This window comes from Pteropus vampyrus, unplaced genomic scaffold (genome assembly GCF_000151845.1).
Source record: "Pteropus vampyrus isolate Shadow unplaced genomic scaffold, Pvam_2.0 Scaffold98, whole genome shotgun sequence".
NCBI lineage: Eukaryota > Metazoa > Chordata > Mammalia > Chiroptera > Pteropodidae > Pteropus > Pteropus vampyrus.
The window spans coordinates 1,392,696-1,414,600 of NW_011888879.1; the positions used below are offsets into that span (position 1 = coordinate 1,392,696).

General features: G+C 35.6%; 2 protein-coding genes across 4 annotated transcripts in view; one reads left to right on the forward strand and one right to left on the reverse strand.

Moving 5' to 3' along the window:
• The window catches only part of TATDN3 (TatD DNase domain containing 3), a 19,495-nt gene extending 13,901 nt beyond the window's left edge, over positions 1–5,594 (forward strand). For 2 of the 3 annotated variants that reach the window (XM_023533209.1, XM_011364509.1), the window contains exons 9-10: positions 2,559–2,639; positions 4,789–5,594. In XM_023533209.1, coding sequence (XP_023388977.1) covers positions 2,559–2,639; positions 4,789–4,932 — 225 coding nt within the window. In that variant the 3' untranslated portion in view covers positions 4,933–5,594. The remainder of the gene's footprint in view (positions 1–2,558; positions 2,640–4,788) is intronic. The other variant, XM_011364510.1, reaches the window with a different exon arrangement.
• Positions 5,595–7,667: 2,073 nt separating this feature from the next.
• Positions 7,668–21,905, reverse strand: part of SPATA45 (spermatogenesis associated 45) — a 31,859-nt gene continuing 17,621 nt past the window's right edge. The window contains exons 2-3 of the mRNA XM_011364512.2: positions 14,579–14,893; positions 7,668–10,274 (exon numbers count right to left, since the gene is read on the reverse strand). Coding sequence (XP_011362814.1) covers positions 10,255–10,274; positions 14,579–14,855 — 297 coding nt within the window. The 5' untranslated portion in view covers positions 14,856–14,893 and the 3' untranslated portion in view covers positions 7,668–10,254. The remainder of the gene's footprint in view (positions 10,275–14,578; positions 14,894–21,905) is intronic.

Consider the following 21,905-nt stretch of genomic DNA (forward strand, 5'->3'; position numbering starts at 1 on the left):
GTGTTAGAATAAGCTACATGATTTCTATAAAAAAATCTGGCCAGGATTTTTATCGGGATTACTTTGAATCTATAGATCTATTTGGAGATAATTGATGTGAACACAGTATAGCTGTTATTTAGATCTTTGATTTCGTTCATCAATGTTTTATAATTTTCAACATACAAATCCTGCACATATTTAGATTTATCCCTAATTATTTCATATTTCTATTTTAAATGGTACTGGTTTTAAAATTTTAGTTATTCATTGCTAGTATCTAGAAATACAATTGATTTTTATATATTAAACTTTTATCAAGTGACGTTGCTGAATTATTCATTAGAGCCAGGAGAGTTTTATAAAATTTTCATGATTTTTTATGTAGACAATCATGTCATTTTTTAATGAAGATAGATTTACTTTTTCCTTTCTAATATTTGTGCCCTTTATTTATTATTAATTTTTTTTTCTGCCTTATTTCACTGTATACAACTACCAGTAGAGTATCTAATAGAAGTAATGAAAGCAGACACCCTTCCCTTTTTCCTGATAAGGAGAAAAACATTGATTCTTTTAACATTAAGTATGATATTAGCTGCAGATTTTTCATAAATGCCTTTTTTTCTGGTTAAGGCAGTTCTTTTTCTAGTCTGCTGAGTTTTTATCAAAAATAGATTTTGGATTTTGTCAAATGCTTTTCTGCATCTACCGAGATGACCATGTAGTTTTTCTTTTCATGGCATGTAATTATATTGGTTGATTTTCTAATGTTGAACCAACCTTGCACTCCTAGGATATATTCTACTTGATTATGATATATTATCCTTTTCATAGTTTCTTTTTGTAATTTTTTTTCTTTTTGTAATTTCTTAAGGGTTGAACATTAGATAATTTATTTGAAACCTTTCTTGTTTTCTAACATAAACATTTAATGTTATAGTCGTATTAGCATTAACCACAAATTCTGATATATGCTCTATTTTCACTTTCAGCTCAAAACATTTTCTAATTTACCTTGTGACATCCGTTGACCATAGCAATTATTTAAAAGTGTTTTGTTTAATTTCCAAATACTTAGAAATTTTCCTGATATCTTTCCATTATTGATTTCTATTTTAGTTCTGTTGTATTCAGGAAACATACGTTGTATGATTTTCATTCTTTTAAATTGGCTGAGGTTTGTTTGATGGCCCAGAATATGGTTTGTCTTGGTGAAGAGAACATATACACTTAAAAAGAAAGTGTATTCTCCTATTATTGGGTGGAGTGTTCTGGAAATGTCAATTGATAGTCCAAGATTATTTTTATTTTTCCTACTTTCATCGCTTGTGAAGAAATTTATTATTTAGTAGTAATCTTTGGTTTTGGTATATTTGTTTTTCAAAACTAAAATACTATTTTTTTTCTAATTTTAAACATAATATTTGTACATTATAGAAAGTAAAACATTTCAGAAAAGAACAAATTTCAAGTCAACCCAGATCTTATCACCCAGAGAAAATCATTGTTAACATTGATTCAGATAAAATAAGAAGATACTCTTATGCTTTTTGTTTTGAATCAGCTTCATGGATGTATCTGTGTCAATAAATATAGACCTACCTCATCTTTAAAATGATTGCATAATATTTCATTATCATACTTAATGTTAAAAGAATCAATGTTTTTCTCCTTATCAGGAAAAAGGTACTGGATGTACCATAATTTATTTAAGCATTAACTTAAGGAAATGTTAGGTTGTTTCTAATTTTTCAGTATTATAAACAGTGCTTAGGTGAATACTTTTGTACATCCACAAATATATATGCACACTCATGCTATTACTCCCTATAAATGGAATCACTGAGAAAATTGGTGTACATTTTAAAATTTTTGTTTAAATTGTCACATTTCCTTCTAAGAAGTTTATACATAATTTAACTTTTTATGCATGAGTATACCTATTTCTCTACGTTTGAAATTTTAATCTTAAAATAATTTATCATAACAATATTCTACTTTACATCATGTTTCCTTCCTATTTTTCGCTTTAAAAGTGCAGTGGTAGCAAAAGAGTTATGTTCCTGGTATAAAACTCATTGAGTTCATTGCAATCCTTATAATCCAGACAGAAAATTATAAATAAAAAAATAAAACCACCTACCACCCACTCTAAAATTTAAAATGTGCATATGAACTTCGGATTTATAAACAGAAAGCCTCAAGTGACTTGAAAGTGAATGGCGAAAGAGTGTGATGATGGCAGAGGAGCAACAGATGTCTCTTCCTTAGACCTTTCAGTGGGCTGTCTGGCCTTCAGATGTTTGGCTTTCCTGCTGGGTGCACCCCACTTTGTGTTATTGGTAACTACTCCTTGGGTCTCTGGAGTCTTTGGATAATTTTGGGTAATGAATGTTTCTGTTTAAATCTGTTGGTAATGGAATGAAGAGAACATAGTGAATGTTTATTAATTGAATACTGAAGCATGAATTTTAAGTTCTCACAGAGTACAATGCATTGACATGTAGGTTTATGCTCCTTTCTTTAAATCTTTATTTCGTATGTTTTAAACTTACTAGCTTTCTCTTATCTTTAAGAAGCAGAAACTTGTGAAACAGTTGCCTTTAACTTCAATTTGCTTAGAAACAGATTCACCTGTACTAGGACCAGAAAAACAGGTAAATGATTTTCTGATTTCTACAATATTTAGATTATATCTTTCATTTGAGCTATTCTCAATTTAGCTGTGTTTTTTATTACAGTGTTAATACAATGAAATCCTATTTTAATGCTAGGTTGAAAGGTCTTTTCTAAATATAATTCTTGTGGCCCAGAGAATATTATTTGATATGAGCTATGTCCTAATTTATGTAATAATGAGAGCCAGACCCGTATAGCAAACAGCTCAGTGTCTAGAGTCATAAAAACCTGAATTCAAATCTGCTGCCCATTAACTGTGTAACTTTGGGCAAGTTGTTGATCTCTCTGAAACTATTTCTTCATTACAAAATGTGGGCAAAATAATAATAAAATACTTTAAGTATTATAGTGAGAATTAAATGAAATAATATATATGAAAGTGCTTAGCAGTATCTAGTATACAGTAGATACACAATGAATATTTTTCTTTTAATTTGCATGACGAGGCTATATTTCTTTCAGTACAAGTACTGATATAGTCACAGATTTATTTGTGATTTTTGCTATAAATCCTGTTATTATAGGCATCACAACTCCGGTTATTTTTTTTGTTTGGGTGTAGGACAGAATGGTAGAGAATTGCCTTCCTGATGTAAAATAGAAGGAAAAGGATCTAGCATTTTTCTTCCTAAACAGAAATGGATTTCAAGTGCTATTGTAACTCAGTTTTATGTTTGTATTTAGTTGATTTGATAAAAATTGTGAGTGGCATAGTGCTTTGTACATAGTAGGTACTCAAAAATATTGAATAAATGAATTTTTAGCTGATTATGCTTTTTGTTAAGTAAAATGTTTATTTTAGAAAATTAGAAAACACAGAAAATCATAAACAAGAAAATGGAACTCTTTACCACTAAAACTACTGTAGTGTAATGGGTTAAGAGCATAAACTCTGATGTCAGACTGCACAGGTTTAAACCCCACCCAGCTTCTTACTAGGTATTTAGGATCCCTTCTTACCTATTAAAAAGGGATGCTAATAATAATAGTATCTATCTCATAGAGTTTTTTTGAGGATGAAATGAGAAATTTCACAAAAAGCTTAGAACAAAACCTCAGCTACAGTAAACACTAAATAAACACAAGTATTTATGTCCTTTCAGACTTTTTTATATCTATATATGTACACATATATATTTTTCATAAAAATAGGATTAGCCTGAACACATCATTTCATAACTTGCTTTTATGTGGATATGAATGTGTCAGTAAATATACTTTTCCTCATGTTGTTTAATAACTGCATAATATTCCAGTGTGTGAGTGTACCGTAATATATTTAACTTGATATCGAGATTTAGGTCGTTTTCAGCACAGTATTATAAATAATATGATAAACATCCTTGAACATAAATCTTGGTGGAAATTTTTTATTGTTTCCTTAGGCTACATTGCCAAGGTTATTTTTCTTAACCTTAATAGTTATCTTATTCCTCCGAACATTATCATCCTGAGTAGATAACTTAATGATAAGAATAATAGTATATTTCACCAAATCTAAATGCACACTCTAAATGATTGTAAATATACCACTGTTTTGTGTCCATTGAAAAAAACATACCAATTATACTATGATACGCCGTTGAATGTAAGTAGAATATGTATCAATTTCAGAAATGTGAAAATAGGAGGGAATTGCATCTTAGAATCAGTACATAATCTATTTAGTCTTCCAGATACACGATGGCATTTCTTGAATCAAACTAGTGAGTTGAAGAGGCCAATCAAATGTAGTGAGTTGAAGAGGCCAAGCAGCAGAGCAGTGACCTTTACAAGCACTTGGTTAAGCAACAAACCAAGGGATAGTTGATCCATCAGTCATCCAGGTCACCATGTGTCAACTATTTGCAGATTGTTTTATAAGCTCGGTGCTGATATCTCAACTGTTAATACCCCAGAGCCCTTTACAAGAGCAACATAGACTTACAATCAGTGTTGTAGCTATACATTTTAAGTTGAAGTTCAGGACCTTCTCCCTAGCCTCGCCTACCCCCTCCCTCCATAAGAAATAAAAAGAGCTTATCAGTTGTTTTTACCAACTCGTTTTCTTCTGTTTTATCTACAGTCTCCAAGGATTGCTTCTCTTATAGTCATGTTTGATTTGGTGTCTGCTTTGTTCTGTTTCAGGTGCGGAATGAGCCGAAAAACGTTTCCATTTCAGCAGAATATATTGCCCAAGTGAAAGGGATCTCAGTGGAAGAAGTTATAGAAGTGACAACACAGAATGCATTGAAACTGTTTCCCAAGCTTCGGCACCTGCTCCAGAAATAGCTTTAAAATCAAATCAACTGCTGGGGGTAGCATTTGAGAAAAAGAAATGTTCTGATTAAGAGTCTGAACTGAAGAAACCATTATAAAGAGATATAGAAGGTTGTAATTTTAGAGAAATAGTTCTCATAGAAATAAAACTGGGCTTGGATCCTGAAACCCTGGTCTGTAATTCTACCTGCTCTGCTCTTCAGTTAACGGAGTCCTAGCAGGTAATTGGGAAACACCGCTGCTTCTTACATTGCCCCGTTAAATGGAATCACCACACGAACTGAAACCATTTCTTCTGGCATGGGTGGCTCCCACAGGTAAGAAATAACCGCCACTGTGATGGCATGGAATAAGCTAAAGTTCGATCCTTCACTACCTGTCTTATGTCCCATAGGATTTATTCATTGAAAGAAGAGCATCTAGTTTCATAGACTATCAGAAATCTCTTTTCTGGATTTGTGAAATTGAACTTTTAGTACTTTGAATTATGTTATTTTAAGAGAAAAATGTACAAGATTTTTAGATTAATCTTAGATATTTACTTATGAGGCCAGTGCTTTATACAATCACCATTACATGCCAAGCCCAGAAGTTTGGTTAACTGATTTTAAGTTCTAGTCTGAATTTTGTCACATGTTTAAAACGTAAATAGCTTTATTAAAAATGTACCTGAGTTTTTTTGCATGCAGTAAAATTTTATATTTTTAAGTTTCAAAAATCTTAGGTATAAAAAGAGTTCCGTGGATGGAGGATGGTCATGGTGGCACAGCAGTGTCAATGTGTTTAATGCCACTGAACTGTACACTTAAAAACCATTAGGATGGTGAGGTTTATGTTATGTGCATTTTACCACAATTTTTAAAAAACTCTAAAGTGTTTATCAGGTACTGTGATCCAAAAGCTGAGTATTTAATTTTGTTAAATTTATAAGCAGCAATACTAGAAAAAGTACCCGTCACAGAAAAAGATTAACTTCCTATAAAACGATGTGATTTTGTATAATCAATATTTTGAAATTTATAGCGGAATCAAAACTAGTTCTAGTTTTCAAACCAAACTAGATTAGCTAAGAAGCAGGCCTGTGTGCTTTATGTGGTACTTACCTACCTATCAGCATCATAATCGATGAAATTCCTACATTTGATGGGAAGTTATATTAAAATTAGGCTTCTAAGCTGTTTTTCAGCTCTATATTTCTTTTGCCTATTTCCTACCTCTTTCTGCCCACATTCATTTTGTCAAACTCCCAACTTTAAATCCTTTAAGATCCAACTTAAATGACTTTACCTTGCCAGACATGATTCTTGTTCCTAAATCGTAACCATTTTCTTCATTTATTCATTAATTTCTATGTCTCATTTATTACATAAACAGTTATTGAGCCCCTTCTGTAGGTTAACCACTAGTCTAGAAAGGAATAAGATATCACAGTTGGATAAAAGAGATAGACAAGTGGACAAATAATTTCAAAGCAATGTAAGTAATAGTATAATAAAGAATTAAGTGCTATAAAAGAATAAAGTGTCTGATGACACTTAACATGTATTCCTTTTTACTAGGTTTACCTTGTGTATTTTTTTCACCTTTAGAGATTACAAATCTTTGAGAACAAATTTTTTTTTTGTCTTTGCATGAAGTCAGTGGTGACTAAATTCAACTGACTGCAGTTGAGAAATCAGATATCTAATTTTTCAATCTCTTTGAAATGGATATTGGATATATGTACCTTTTTACTTTTTTTTTTTTTTTTTGAGAGGCATATTTTTCTCCTCTAGCCTATAAATGTATTAAAACAATTCAAAGATATCCTAATGTTAAACATTCTGAAAAATGGAAATAAACTCTCTTGGTCTGGAAAAACAAATCTTTTTGCATCCTATAGGAAGGCCCTCCCCCAGCTGAATGGCAAAAAGTTTTTTCCCCCACCAAGCATATGGTGTTCTTCCTTACTAAAGGAAATATTACTTGTTCTGGCTCTTATCTTTTTTATTTTAGTAAGAATTAAATGAAATTATATCATTCTTTTAAAAAGAAAAGAAAAATACTAGCTCTTTTCTTTCATTTTCTATGCAACCAAGAGTTCATTTTAGCACTTTGCTCTTTGTTTGCCCCTGCCCACCAACTGGCCAAAACCAAAACTCCGAAGTTAAATTCCTGAATTTTCCCTTTCTCGCCCTTTTCATCTTTTTGATTGAATACTTCAAAGCAGCACATGAACTAACATTTCATTTACAGGATCTGAGTAAGTTAGAAAGAGTTTCCAGAGACTGCTCAATGCTTGTTAGAGCTTAGCTTTTCAAGTGTAGGCAAATCTCACTCTCCTTTTTAAATTGAGCAAGTCTGTGCTAATGATTGCAAAGTCAATAAAAAATTAGAATGGAAAGAGATTAAATATTTCAGGGATTATCAGTGTTGCAAATTTAAACATGAGTGAACAAAAACATCCTAGTAGGCCCTCCTCACTTCTCTTATCTTTGGCTAATTTCCAAAACAAGCACATCTCTAAAAAAGGTGATTCCTTTGGTGACCATCCCTGTAATTCATGAACAGTCTGAGTGATATTTAAATTTTGGATGTTAAAAATGGTACAAATAAATTCTCATTTCCTAATTTATTTGTTTAATGTAATATAGAGAACCATGCATAACATGTAAGAACAGAAAGTATAAGAAGTCTCATGTCTTCTGTATGGGATTTTTCTATGAATTACTTATGAGGCCCAAATAATTTGAATGAATTATGCAAATTCTCACACCTAATATGTGATACATTCAGAATTATAATCCCTGACTTCCATTCAGCATTCTTTCCCAAATGTCACAGTGTCTCCCAATCTGATCTCTACATTATCTTAAGTAACATCCTTCAGAACCCTTTTCTAGGGTATTAACAAATCAAGAACTCTGAATTTGCGTGGGTAGGCAGTAACAGAGGGAAGCAGTAGGAGAGAGAAGGGGTCTTAAGATTCATATGGATGGACATCTGAGTGTTTTTTTGCCATCACACATATAAATTCCTTTGGAGAATTTCTCACCTTATTAAACAGAGTCCACTTCTCACTATAGAAACTGACAAGGCCAGGCAATCATTTTCTATCCTTTCTTGCACCCAGGGCACTGATAATATGACCCACCCTAGATGTTGAATGAATTTAGTCACATGAAGATGCCAGGACCAAGCCGACTGCATTCTGGTGAGGGTAGGCGGTGTAGCAGCATTCAGAGCCCAGCTTGGTGAGGTTGGCAGTGTTAGCTGCAGGTTGTGGCCCACTGTCTATGGCAGTAGAGTCTTTATACTTCTAGTTCAGTGATATGAATTTTGTTTTCAGCCCTTGTGGAGATTTTATGAACAATCCAAAATCTTTCAGTGAATTCATTTTCTTCTTAAATTGACCAAATTTAATTTCTATTCCTTGCATCTTTAAGAACCCTGATTGATGAGAAAATTGATACCCTGCAATAGTTGCCACCAAGAGACCCTTAGGGAAATTAAGGAAGGAAGAGAAGGAAATCTGTGAGTTATAGAGCCTGGATGGCTTTCCAGACAGCAAAAGTCCAGTTGATTTTAAAGATACGACATTGGCAATCCATAGCAGATGGTGATCAATGTTGTGAAAGCATTTTTAAAAGACATAGCAAGAAGGGTGTGTGTCGATTTGGGGGCATCCCAAAGAGTAGACTGCAGTGAACATTCCCATTCTTTTTTTCCACTTTTCTCGTATTTGTGGAACTTCTTACCTTATGAGGCAGAGCTCATCTTCCCTCTGCCTGGCCCCTCCCTTGGAGGCATCTGCAGTGCCAGCGAGGAAATGCAGCTCTCCCTCCTGCCCCCCACCCCGCCGGCCCTGTAGCCTGCAAGTCTCTCTTGAGGGAAGAGGCATTGAACGTTGGTAGCTTCATTAGCAAAGGTGAACCATGTTGACATCTTTTCTAAGTTCCAGGGGTGTCGCAGGAAGCCTTCCTGCACAGGCCTTAGTGGCCTCGACTTGGGAGCTCACCAGCAGACAGTTCTACAGGGAGCCGGAGCCAAAAAAAAAAAAGGAAATACCCATCCCCACATGTTTACTGAGGGAACATGTGCATCAGCAGATCTGAAACACTCCCAGGAAAGCGGGGGTAGGTGGCTGGACTTCTTGCTATTTCAGGTAGGGTCAGAGTCCAGAATATATAGTTTTGTGACGTTTGAGTTTCTGGTTTTAGCCCGAGGCTGTTTTAAGGTATATAGAGGAGGATAAAGTAGAAACACCTAAGAGGCAAAGAGGATGGGCGAGGGAAGGCTTCCAGGAGAAGGTGGTATTTAAACTAAAATTAGCCATGTGAAGGTGGGTAACAATACAGCAGGGAACCACAAGTAGTTTCATAAACCCAGAGGTACATGGGGGAGGCAGTACAGGGGATTATAGAGAAATGAGACTAGAAAGGTTAATAATTGTATTACACATAACTGGACACTCATTTACTATATGTTTATCACCTATGGTTCATCTTAAATTAAGCCAAAGAAACGATGCTGTACTTGATAGTCTTTATGTGGACTGCTCAGTATTGGGAGATAATTCTCCATAGGTCTCTCACATTTCTGCATGTCTTGGGAGCAGAGGCACCGACAGCTTTTGTTCCAGATTATCTCTTCAAGGATGTTTGTATAGCCATGGGCCTTGGAAGACAGAGGTGTTGTCTCCCACTGGAGCAGAGTGCAGGTTTATTTACTGTCCAGTGTAATAAAGAGAATATTTTCCTCCCAGCAAGGTTGGGTTTCTAAAGCTCAGAGGTCTTCAGCTGTGAGACAAAACCTCTTTCTGTGTATGGCATCTCTCTGGATGGCTCCATCTTGTTTGGGAGTGGGGTGCAGGGGAAACCGATCAAAACATGAGGCCCGTGCTATTTGCTGTGTTCTGAGTAATAAAGTCCTTTGCCTCTGAAGCAGGAGTCATGTCTTCTGTCAATGACCAATGTAATTAAGTGTTTAGGAACAACTTGTTGACAGAACTTTAGCGTTCATCTTGATTAGTGGGGTTGGTCAGCATATTCTACTGATTTATAGAAACAGACTATTTAAACATTTTAAATTAATAAACAAGATCACTGTGAAGTGAACTTTTAGGTGATTCATCTTTTAAAGCATCTTGAATAATTCAGATCCTCTCTCCAGAACATCTCAGTGGTGGAATGGAATGAATGAAGATGTAATACATTTCATGTGACTTAAAATGTTTTCTTGGTGACCTAGCAAATAACTTTTGTTAACTTCTTTCATAATTAATATTTGTAAGTAATTTAGACACTGAAGAAGGATCAAGGAGATGGTATTTCTTTGTGTCTCTGGAGATGCACTTTATCCAAATATGGCATTATCTGAAAAATAAAAAACAAAAAATATATGTTATATAACTTATAATACATTTCATAGTTTTCAAAACAGCCCTGAGGGCAGAGAGTATGAGTAGTTTCACAGATATAGAAAGTAAGGTTTAGAAACACTAGATAACTAAAAGCATGAAACTATTCAATAGCAGACACAGAACCTGAACCTGAGTGCAACGGACTAAATGTGTCCCATAAAATCCCTGTGTTGAAACCCTGATCCCCATGTGATGGTGTTAGGAGTGGGGCCTTTGGAAAGTAATTAGGTCATGAGGGTGGACCCCTCAGGAATGGGATTAGTGCCCTGATAAGAAGAGGTCAGATAACTAGCTAGCTCTTTCTGCCATGTGAGGACACAGCCAGAACTAGCAGCCCTCTGTAAACCAGGCAGAGGGCACGTAGCAAGAACCTGACCATGCTGCCCACCCTGATCCCAGACATCCAGCCTCCAGATCTATGAGAAATAAATAGTTGTTGATTAAGCCACCAGTCTATGGTAATTGTTATAGTAGCCCAAACTAAGACACCAAAGTCTTCTGTTTTTAAGACTCGATCTTTAAGTAAGACTACCTCGTCTTTTAGCATCTATAACTCCAAGTGGAAGATTGAAGAGGGAGCATAGTAAGGGATTGTAGAATGTTGGGGAGTTCTATTTAGATGGGATGATTTCTGATAAACTGGCTTTTGAACAAAGATCTGAGTAAAGTGAGGGAAAAAGAGAGAGTTCCAGGCAAAGGGAACAGTATGTGCCAAGTCCCTGAGGTGGGAACCAGAGTGGAACATCCCAGGAACAGGAAGAAAGTCATAGTGGCTAAATGGGATGAGGCCAAGAACAATAGAAAGGATAAGGCTTAAAAAGAAACACACAGTTAAGCACACCGGTGGGCGAGTTTTGAGCAACAAGTGACGTATTTAATGTATGTTTTAAAAAGAGCACTTGGGCTGTTGTGTGAAGAAGTAAATGTGAGAGGCAGCAACTGTAGAGGCTGGGGGACAGTTGGGAGGTCCCTGCTGTACTTTGGGAGAGAGATGATCATGGATTGGATTTGGTCAGATTCAGGATTAATTTTAAAGGAGAAGTTGACAGGACTTCCTGATGGATTGGATGTGGGGTGTGAGACAAAGAGGAGAGTCAAAGGTACTCCCAGATATTTGGCCACTTTCTGAAATGGGGCAGGGGTGAGTATGTGTATTTGGGGGTGGAGGATAAGAATTCTGCTTTTGCAGTGGTAAATTTGAGATAACATCGAGGAGAGGTGGCAACCTGATATATGCAATCTGATAGACATGTTCAGAACTCAGGAGGAAGGTCAGAGCAGAAATAGAAATGTGTGATTCATCAGAATAGAGATGAGGTTTTAAGTCCTGTAATAGGTCAAAGAGCTGCCATCTGTCTAGGTTGAGATCACCTAGAAACAAAGTGTAGACTATGAGAAGAGGGCCCAGCATTGAGCTTTGGTATTCTTAAAGATTCAGAGAGCAGAGAGTCTTATATAAAGAGGATGTTATTTTATAGTTAATGATCTTTATTATTTGATTCATTACATATTTATTGAACATATACTGGAATACGTTCATCAAATTTTAGAGCTAATGTTTCATCTCCTTATTTTTCTCTTCGCATCTGCTGGCCTCCTGAAGGAGGAGGTATTCTCTCATATGTTCTCAGTCTAGTGTGGCAGGTCTGAACTTCTGGTTTGACATGGGGTAAGGTCTGTTTTGGGATGAGTTCACCTTTGGCTGCTTCCGAGCCAATTCCTCCTATATAGATTTATTTTCCAGTTAAAAAACCAACATTGTTACCTCCATCTATCTCTCAATTGATGTAAACTCAGATTAGGAACAGAAAGGTATTGTTACTGACTTTTTAAAACCTTAACAGTATTCAGAATAAAATAAGCACTGAAAAAAATGTCAGCACCCTTCTCTGTATCCAGGTTTTTTTCCACTGATGGAAATAAAAGGAAAATAAGCCCCCAACATCCGCTTTCTTTTGTCCTTGATTCGAATTAAAGTTGAAACTAATGACCATAAATTTCAAGTAGAGATTAATGAAAAAACCATGGGGAAAAAATGTTAATAAGCTTTTGAGAATAGACAGCACTGGATCAACAACAAATACCTACCATTTGTTTAGATGACTGGTTCTCAAACTTGTTGGTCTCATGATCCATTGTACTCTTAAAAACTGTTGAGGACCCTGTCAAGCTTTTGTTTATGTGTATTGTATCTCTCAGTGTTTGCCACATTAGAAATTAAATCTGTGAAAAATTTAAAACTCAAGAATACCAGTCCACATTCCATTAATGGTCAGAGCAATGTCATTGCACATCATATAGCCTCTAGAAAACTTCATTGTACTCCCATGAGAGCATGAGAGTAAAAAGGCAAATAATATTGTAACAGAGTCAAATGCTCGGTCTCTTTAACTCTTAATTCTAGCAGGCATTTGTTTTTCCAATGGCGTTCAGGCAAATAGCTCCTGGTATAGATATGCTTATCATCAAAGGAATTCTGCTTGAGGCTTGAGTTTTTGGAAGAACAGCCCCTTTCCAGAAGGTACCTCTCTGAAGAGGTGGGGAAATATGTACAAAAATAATGATTTTATCAAAGATTTGCAGGAGCCTCAAAACCAGATTCAGATGGGCAGGGGTCAACAGACCAGAGCAAAGGGATTTAGAGATCTTCCTTGGATCTCTGTTGGTGTCCAGATGTCTGTGTCGTCAGTCTTCTCTTGCCCCACCCACCCTTCCTTCCCTTGACATAAAAGAAGTCTAAATTCTGGGCTTTCTTAAGATGAATTTGTGGAAGCCCTAAGGCCCCCCCATCTTCTCAAGCTGGCACTTTCTCGATCAATAAATCTTTCCTTACTCCAATCTCTGACGTTTTGAATATTGCCCTTATGAAACGTCAAGCACAAAAACTTTGAACCAGTAACGATATCTCAGTATCATTATAAAAATAGCTTCGACCTCCTGGACCCCTGAAAAAAACTTGAATATCCAGGAGCGCCCAGACCACCCTTTGAGAACTACCAGTTTAATTAAAGAACATGTGTTTACATACCAATACCGTAATATTTAAATTAGATCTATACGTATTCTGTATTTTACACTATAAAGTTGAGTTTCTGTTTAAGTCTGTTCACTTAGAAAGAACAAAAGCTTTTCTGCAATATTTAAAGATTGATTTTAATGTTCCAAGACTGTTTTGTAGAAAACCATGTGTATTCATGTAAAGTGGTAAAGTATGTTTGTCGTAGGAGGTGAATAACCCTCCACTAAACTCATGAGAACTAGCCTGCTAGCTGTGATTTAAGTCATCTAATTCCAAGTAATTCAACCAGAATTAAAGATTATGCTTAAAATTCGTAACACTAAAGGCATTCCTCTTTGTAAAGAGTTATTTTTATGTAAAATTAAATACATGACTGCTGCAGATGAACTTTAAACACAGTGGAGAATCTCAGTATTCCACAACACACAGTTTCCTCCTCTCTACACCACTTACTAAGGGTACAGGGCAAATGTAAAGTCACAGCCCCCTCATCAAAGAATCTCACCGAATCTCCAATATGGCAATTCTTTTGTTTCTGACCTAACTTAATCATCTGTTGGTTGTATTTAATATAATTATATGCTCCTTTTCCCCCCACAAAAAATAGATGGGAGAAAAAAAACCACTATCAGTTGCTTGCCTTGAATTAGAAACAAGTATTCACAATCAAGGTAGTTTACCTGTTCCTCCTCTTCCTCCTGCAAAATAATACCACCCCCACCACTGCACACCACCCCCACCCCAACTTCCCTCCACATTTCATGATTGTTTTTCAGTGCTTTTTGGTCGATATTTGTCATCAAAATCATTTCCATTGTTATCTCAATTTTGCACATGAAATTTTTGCAGAGGCAGCAGGTATTGGTGAGAAGAAGGCCTCTTGAGTTTTTGTGTCTGTTATAACTACCTATAACAACTTTTCTCAAAATATAGTTCTCAGGCCATCAACATCAAAATCACCTTAGTCTGCTGAGAGTACAGGCTCCAGGACCCAAACAAGAGCCTGCTGAATGAGGCAGCCTGGAGGGGGAGCCTGGGATTCTGTAAGCACAAGAAAATGAGAATCTCTAGTCTGGAGTAGATCTTCCATCACCTAGACTAGTCTACGGATACTTTTAAGACAGGCTGCCTTTAAGCTTTCCCAGTGCAATACTTATGAACCTCTTTCAACCCCAGAAATTCTAAATTTTCTTATAAATCCCTCCTGTCGATTGAGTAGGAGTCCTACCACATCTTACTTTTTGGTGCGAAGTGCCTTTTCTCCGGATGAGTAAGGAGACTCAGTTTGACCCAGGAGCTCCTCCCGCTGTCGGGAGCAGGTTCTTTGGTTTGGGTGTGAGTGCAGGAGGTATGGGCACCACTGAAGTGCCTCTTTTGGACTCTCAATAAGCTAACTTGATTGCTTCTTTCCACCAAGCAGTTGGATTCACGCTTTTCATTGATCTCCTTCAGGAGTTGCTGTCTGTTGGCTTTAAGTTTCTTAACTGTTTCGCTGGTTCTGTTTATAGATGCCATTATGCTGACAAACTAATCGTCAAGTGCTTCTTGCTATCCTGCAAACGAATTAAAAAATATCATCAGTTGCCTGCTTGACTAGAAGCCAGCAATATTCACAACTAGATGTTTACCAGTTACTACTGTGGCCTCTGCTTCACACCTCACTCCATTTTTTATTATTGTTCTCTAAGGTCTTTTTGTGTTTTGATGTTTCTTTAGGGAAGAAAAAAAGGTTAGAAAAAGAGGACATAGTAGAAGAAAAAAATTGTTTTTGAAACTAATACTAACATTGACTCCTGCTTATAGGAACTGTTGTTTCTTCTGGTTATAAAAATAATACATAGTCATTGTGGAAAATTAAGAAAATACAGAAAAGTATAAGATAGGAAAGCTAAAATCATTCTTGATTCAGAGACAACCAAATTCACATTTTGGATGTTTCTTTACCAATAAATATCCAAAGATATTTCATTATAAACGGGTTCAGAAAAGGTATTATATTGGCTCTAGTAGAACATAAATTTTAAAATGTGTAAGTGTTGTTCAGTATTTAGGAAGAGTTTGCTTAATTGGGCTGTACATTTGTCTTTTCAGGTATTTGAAGTGCTTAAAATCAAATATGTTAAATTTACAAAGGAAGTTTAAAATAGTTAAAGAACTTTTATTAACTAAGTTTGTAAATGGACTGAATACTTAGAGGTGTTCAGTCTTTTCAACTTGAGTTAACTAAACATATTAATTTCAGAAAAAATAAGGGTGTTCATTCTTTATACAAAAGTAACTCAGTTTTTAAATAGAAAACAAGAATCATGTTGAAATCAAAGTTGGCAGTAAGGTTTTTGTTTTAATTTTAGCAAATCAGTATTAATTTAAAATCCAAGAAACTATGAATAGCCCTTTTTACTACACACAAAGGCAGCTCTGACATTAAAAAATAATGTCACATTAACATTTTATATAGATTAACAGAACTTCTATTTAAGACTGTGGTGGACTATATTCAGACCAACCTCCCAGTGAAAACTACTAAAATTCTGAGGGAAAATATGTTTTTTTAATTTGTTAATAAAGACAAGAGAGTACAGAACTATCAGGCCTCAAATGAAGACAAAGCAAGAACAATGACCTGAGGACATTTTCTGATCACACAGTGTTAGAGAAATAGTTTTGCTAGCCTTGAGGACAAGGAACACAAAGATAAAAGCCCAAAGCCTGTACACGGTGACGAGTCTAAAGACTTTTCCCATTCAGTTGGGACCCAAATGGTTAGCCCGAATCCACTTCTACTGCTAAACCCATACACTGAGTTTTAAATTTATTTAATAACATTTTTTATTTCTAGAAATTCTTATTGGTTTGTTGCCTGAAGATAGTTACAAACTTTTCTCTTATTTCTTTAAACGTAGTGTGCGTAATTGTTCTATAATCCGATGCCTCTAATTTCATGGGTTGGTTTCTTCTGTTCTCATTTCATGATGCCTTATTTCCTTGTGTGCTTGATTGGTTATCGTTGGCTGTGTGCTCTTTGTCGCCTTTGAAAAAGTATTGGTGGGGATTCCCAGAGGCCTAGGATGAAGTTCTTCCAGAATATTCGAGGTTGCTTCTGTCAGGCACTTTGGGTGTATTCCCAGCTTGGAACTCCTTCAGCTAAATTCTGAGCTTGACATTTCTCGTAACTACCTTTGTCTCTCAGCTTGACATTTCTTGTAACCTCTCTGCTTGTGAATTTGGGCTGAAGATACATGGAGGAATTTGGAGGGATCTTTTTCTGCCAGAGCTATGCGTAGTGCTAAGACAATACTTGCTTTGCAAGTTGGATAATGAAATGTGCGTTTATATCAGGCTCACTCTTACCCTGAGATGAAGAGAAAATTAAAGAACTAAAGGATAGATCAGAAGTAATTATTGTGAGTGCAGCACAGAAGGACAAAAGACAAAAACTATAAAAAGTTGAATATGTGGAGGACACAGTGACAAGATCAAACCTATGTGGACTGGGAAGTCCAAAGGACAAAATGAGACAGAGGCAAGATATAGAAATATGTGTGAGAAATATCCAGAACTGATGAATGATACCAGTTCGCAGACTCGAGAAGCTCAAAGAATAACCGCCAGGATTTTTAAAATAAAAATCCACACTTAGATTACAGCAAAATTTGAAAAAAAATGAAAAATAAAAGAAAATCTTAGAAGCAATCAGAGAATAAAAGTAAGGGCAGTTGTACTAACAGCTGACTCTTCAACAAGCAACAACAGAAACTGCAAGACAGAGAAATTATATTTTCAATATGCTAAAGAAGTTATATGTCAGCACATAAAAAGACTCTCAGTCAACATCATCAGTCATTAGGGAAATGTAAATTAATACTACAATAAGATACCACTACATACCACTGGAATGGCTGAAATTAAAGAGACTGACCAAATCAGGTATTGGCAAAGATGTGAAGGAACTGAAACTCTCATCCTCTGCTACTGAGAATGTAAAATGGTACAACCACTTTAGAAAATGATTTGGCAGCTTCTTAAAAAGTTAAACATACATCTATCATATAGTCCACTCCTACATATTTACCCAACAAAAGTGAAATACTCAGTATAAGTGTATGAAGAAATTATTTGTACATACAAAAACTCATACATGAATGTTCATTACAGCTTTATTTTTATGAGCCCCAAAATTCTACCAACAAATTGTGGTATATCCACACAATGGATACTACTCAGTTATAAAAAAGAAATGTATTATTGATACATACGATGACATGGATGAATCTCAAAATAATTATGCTAAGTGAAAAAAAAATCTAGACAAAAAGAACATATACTATATGACTTCATTCATATAAAATTCCAGGAGATGTAAACTACTCTATAGTGACAGAAGGCAGTGGTTGCCTAGGAATGGGGGAGGTGTTGAAGACAGGGCAGAGATATGAGTAAACTTTTGAGGGTGATGAATATTGTGCTAATGGTTTCAGGAGTGTATGCACATTTCAAAGCTTATCAAACCGTATACTTTAAACATATGCAGTTTATTTATGTCAATTACATTTCAATAAAGCTGTGAGATAAAATTGGGGTCAGCACCCAGCACATTGCCTAATGCGTATCAGCTTGTCGAATGAATGAAATGTATATCACTTATGAGTCCTGATTTCCTTTCACCCAATATTATGTCATGAGACTTTTTCATGTCATTATATATGTATCTTTATTAATAAAAAATGTAATATCTGATGACAATGAAGTAGTCTATCATATGGACTTACAGTAATTTATTTAATCAGTTCCTTTATTGTTAGACTTTTAGGTCGTTTACTCTTTGAACGCTACACTTTGAAACACATTGAAGTGACCAAAATCACACAAACACTGTTTTAGGAAACCCACCAGAGTCATCAGTTTTTCATTCTTAAAAAGATAAAAGGAAAATAGGTATATATATATTTTTCTTAATGCATCCTCAGGGTAGAATAGGTATATTATCTTCTCTTTTTTTTTTTAATTAAATGTATTGGGGTGACATTAGTTAATAAAATTATATAGGTTTCAAGTGTGAGAATAGGCATATTTTCAAAATTCTCTGGCTAACAGATAAATTTCACAAGTATTTATATTTGCAGAAAATTGGTGTCCCTGTATAAAAAGGAAATGTTTTGAGGGAGAATAAAATTCTACACTTTTTCCCCTCCCCCTTTCCAGAGCCACAAGGAAGACTAGAATTTACTGAAAGATATTAAAGAATTTTCTTAGGCACTTATTGCTACAAAAATGCTGCAAAACTCAACAGCATACAACAGTAAACGTTTATTCTCATGCTCAGTGGTGGATCCACTGACTGATCTGGGCTGGGCTCACCTGAGAACTCAGCTTCAGGCTTGAGAGTCTGGCTGGGCTTGTCTCCTGGCTGAGGGTTGAGCTTAGCTCTGTTCTCAAAATTTTAGGACTAGGAGAAACAAGAAAAGCTATTTTTCTCTAATCCAGCGTCTCAGACAGGATTTAACTCTCCTATATTCATTTTGTTTCTGAGAATTTTAAAAACATAAGAGAAAGTGGTTGGGTTTGGTTTTGTTTTGTTTTTGGTAAAGGATATGAGAAGAAAAATTATTTTTTACTGAACTGCAGTTTAATTTTGCCATCTCTGGCATGGACAGCTTTTCCATGTTATATTTCTCTTTCCTGTCTCCCTTAGAAAGTCCCTGGGCTTAGGCATCATCGTATCTTTTACAATAACGTTTGGAATTTGAGCTCAGCATAATTTAAGAGCCCAATAAAATGCAATTGACAAACTGACCTCCTTAAAGGTATAAATCTAGTAATGTTTTCTCACAATATAAAAATAAGGTATAACCCAGAAATGATCCCTTGGTGACCAAGTGATCTCAGTAAACAGGTCTTTAGGCAAGACGCCAATGGTAGAAGGGAAGAGAGAAAAGAGAAGATACCTTTCCCACACTGCATCTCGCAAGTTTAAATTGAAAGAAGACAAACTATTTTACATACTCAACACTAAAGAATTAAATTGGCCTCAATAAAGCTAACTCTATTCCAATTACCAATTAATTATCCAGTGTAGGGGAAACAAGAAAATATCGATGAAATAAATCTATAAATAATACCTCGTTTTTGCCATTTCGTCTTCATTAGAGATACTAAGTTGTCAGAAATTAAACTTATTGACTTCTATCTGCTTTAATATTTTTACTGTTCACCCTCTCTGGGGAATGTACAAGTGAAAAACAAATGGGGACATGACTAAAGGAAAGGAAAAAGAAGACAAGGTCATTGTCTTATGTACTTTTGAGCTAATTTATATTTTGTTAAAAGCCTATTAAATAGGTTTACTGCGAATGAAATGTAGATGTCTTAATTAAAAGTTCACCAAAAAGATCGCAAAATTCAAACTCCTATTACAAATCATCTGAAACCTGGAGCCAACTAAAATTAGACACAGCAAAGGTCTAAGGGTAAGAGCATAGATTTTGGAGTCAAAAAGATTTAGTTCCTATTCAAGCTATTCTAAATCTATGACCTTGGTTAATTTACTTTCTGTAAGCCTCAGTTTCCTTATATGTTAAATGTAAATAAGACCCAACTCACAGAGTGTCATAAGGATTGAATGAGCCAATACATATAAAGAGCTTAATATTGCCAACCCTCAATAAATGGTAACTTTAATATATTAATTAGATACTATAAAATTTTTGTTTAATTGGATAAATAAATAGTATTTTTTTGTCCCTCCAGTTATTAATCTGTTTACTTGCTGTGTGACCAGGACCAGCTACATAATATGTGGGGCCCGTTGCAAAATGAAAATGCAGGCCCTCTTGTTGAAAAATCATTGAGAATTTCAAAATGATGACAGCAGAGCATTATTCCAAGTGTGGGGCCCCTCTGAACACAGGGCCCCCGAGTGAGTGTAAAGGTCGCATGCCTATGAAACTGGCTCTGTGTGTGACACAGGGACAGGTCAATTTCTATAGTGAAGTCACCCAGTTTTACAGTCTCTTAAGATAAGTAATGTGTGTAACCTATGGTTTTTAAAAGGACTTTGAAAATATCAGGCCTATATATACAGTAGATCCTCATTATTCATGGGTTGCACATTTGCAAATTCACCTACTCACTGAAATTTATGTGCTATCCCAAAATCAATTCTTGTGGCGCTTTCGTGGTCATTCACGGACATGCGCAGAGCAGTAAAGAGTTTGCATCTGCCCAGCTGGCACTCTCCCAGCCGAGGTCGAATGAGGCACTCTCTGCCTTCTTGTTTCAGCACTCAGACTGTAAACAAGTGACCTTTTTATGTCTATTTAGTGTCACAGGTTTTGCATTGTGGTGCTTTTTGTTGATTTCGCTGTTTTGAATGACCCTCAGGTGTAGTGTTCGCCCATTGTCTAGTGTTCCTAACTTAAGCAGGAGAGGATGTGCCTTAGGGAGAACATGTGTGTTAGTGTGTGTCAGAGAAGCTTGGTTCAGGCACGAGTTACAGTACTGTGGGCTGTGAGTTCGGCATTAATGGATCAACAATATATAACAAGTAAGGTGTCTTTAAATAGAAACACACCTAAAACAAGGTTATATATTGATCAGTTGACAAAAATATCATCACCAGAAGCGTGCGAGGACTTAACCCTGTATTTCCCCTAAGAGCAATTGTTCAGTATTTGCGAATTCAGTGTTTGAGGAAACTTTATAGAACATAAGCTACCACAATAATGAGAATTGACTGTATACAGTAGTCCCTTCTTATCCTCAAGGATATGTTCCAAGACCCCCAGTGGATGCCTGAAACCACAGATAATACTGAACCCTACATATACTATGTTTTTTCCTATACACGCATACCTGTGATAAAGTTTAATTTTGAATTAGGCACAGTAAGAGATTAAAAACAATAATAAAATAGAACAATTATAACAACATACTGTAACAAAAGTTACATGAATGTAGTGTGTGTCTGCCTGTTTCTCTTTGAAATTTTTTATTTAATGTTTTTGGACCACGGTTGACGATGAGTTAACTGGAATCATGAAAAGTGAAACTACAAATAAGGGGAGACTACTGTATAGAGAGAAAATATATTACTCTTTCTATGGATATATTATTTTCAATTACCTTTTACATACTGCACTCCAAAGCCTGCCTGAAGTCCACTGTTATGGATCAGCAGCCCACTGAGATGTCGCCCTGGTGATAGAATGTTCTGATCTGTGCCATTCCAGCTTTGTTCTATTTATAGAACACTGGTTAAGAGAAGTTTTAGAGTCAGAGAGACCATTTACGTGTTAGCTGTTGTCCTTGAATAAGTAACTCAACCCGTCTTAATATCAGTTTCTTACTCTGTAAAGCGGGGTAAAGAGACCTTTTTCCTTAAATTGTGTGTTTCTGTGCGTGTGCCGTAGGACATGAAGAGGAGGTTGGAATTAAGTGAGATATGTATGCAAAGCTCTTTTCATTGTGCCTGTATCCATTTCTTGCATGTACTGGTTTCCTTGAGCACTTACTCTGTGCCTGGTGCTGTTCTCATACTGGGGACAAATGAGAACCTGTCCCCATGGA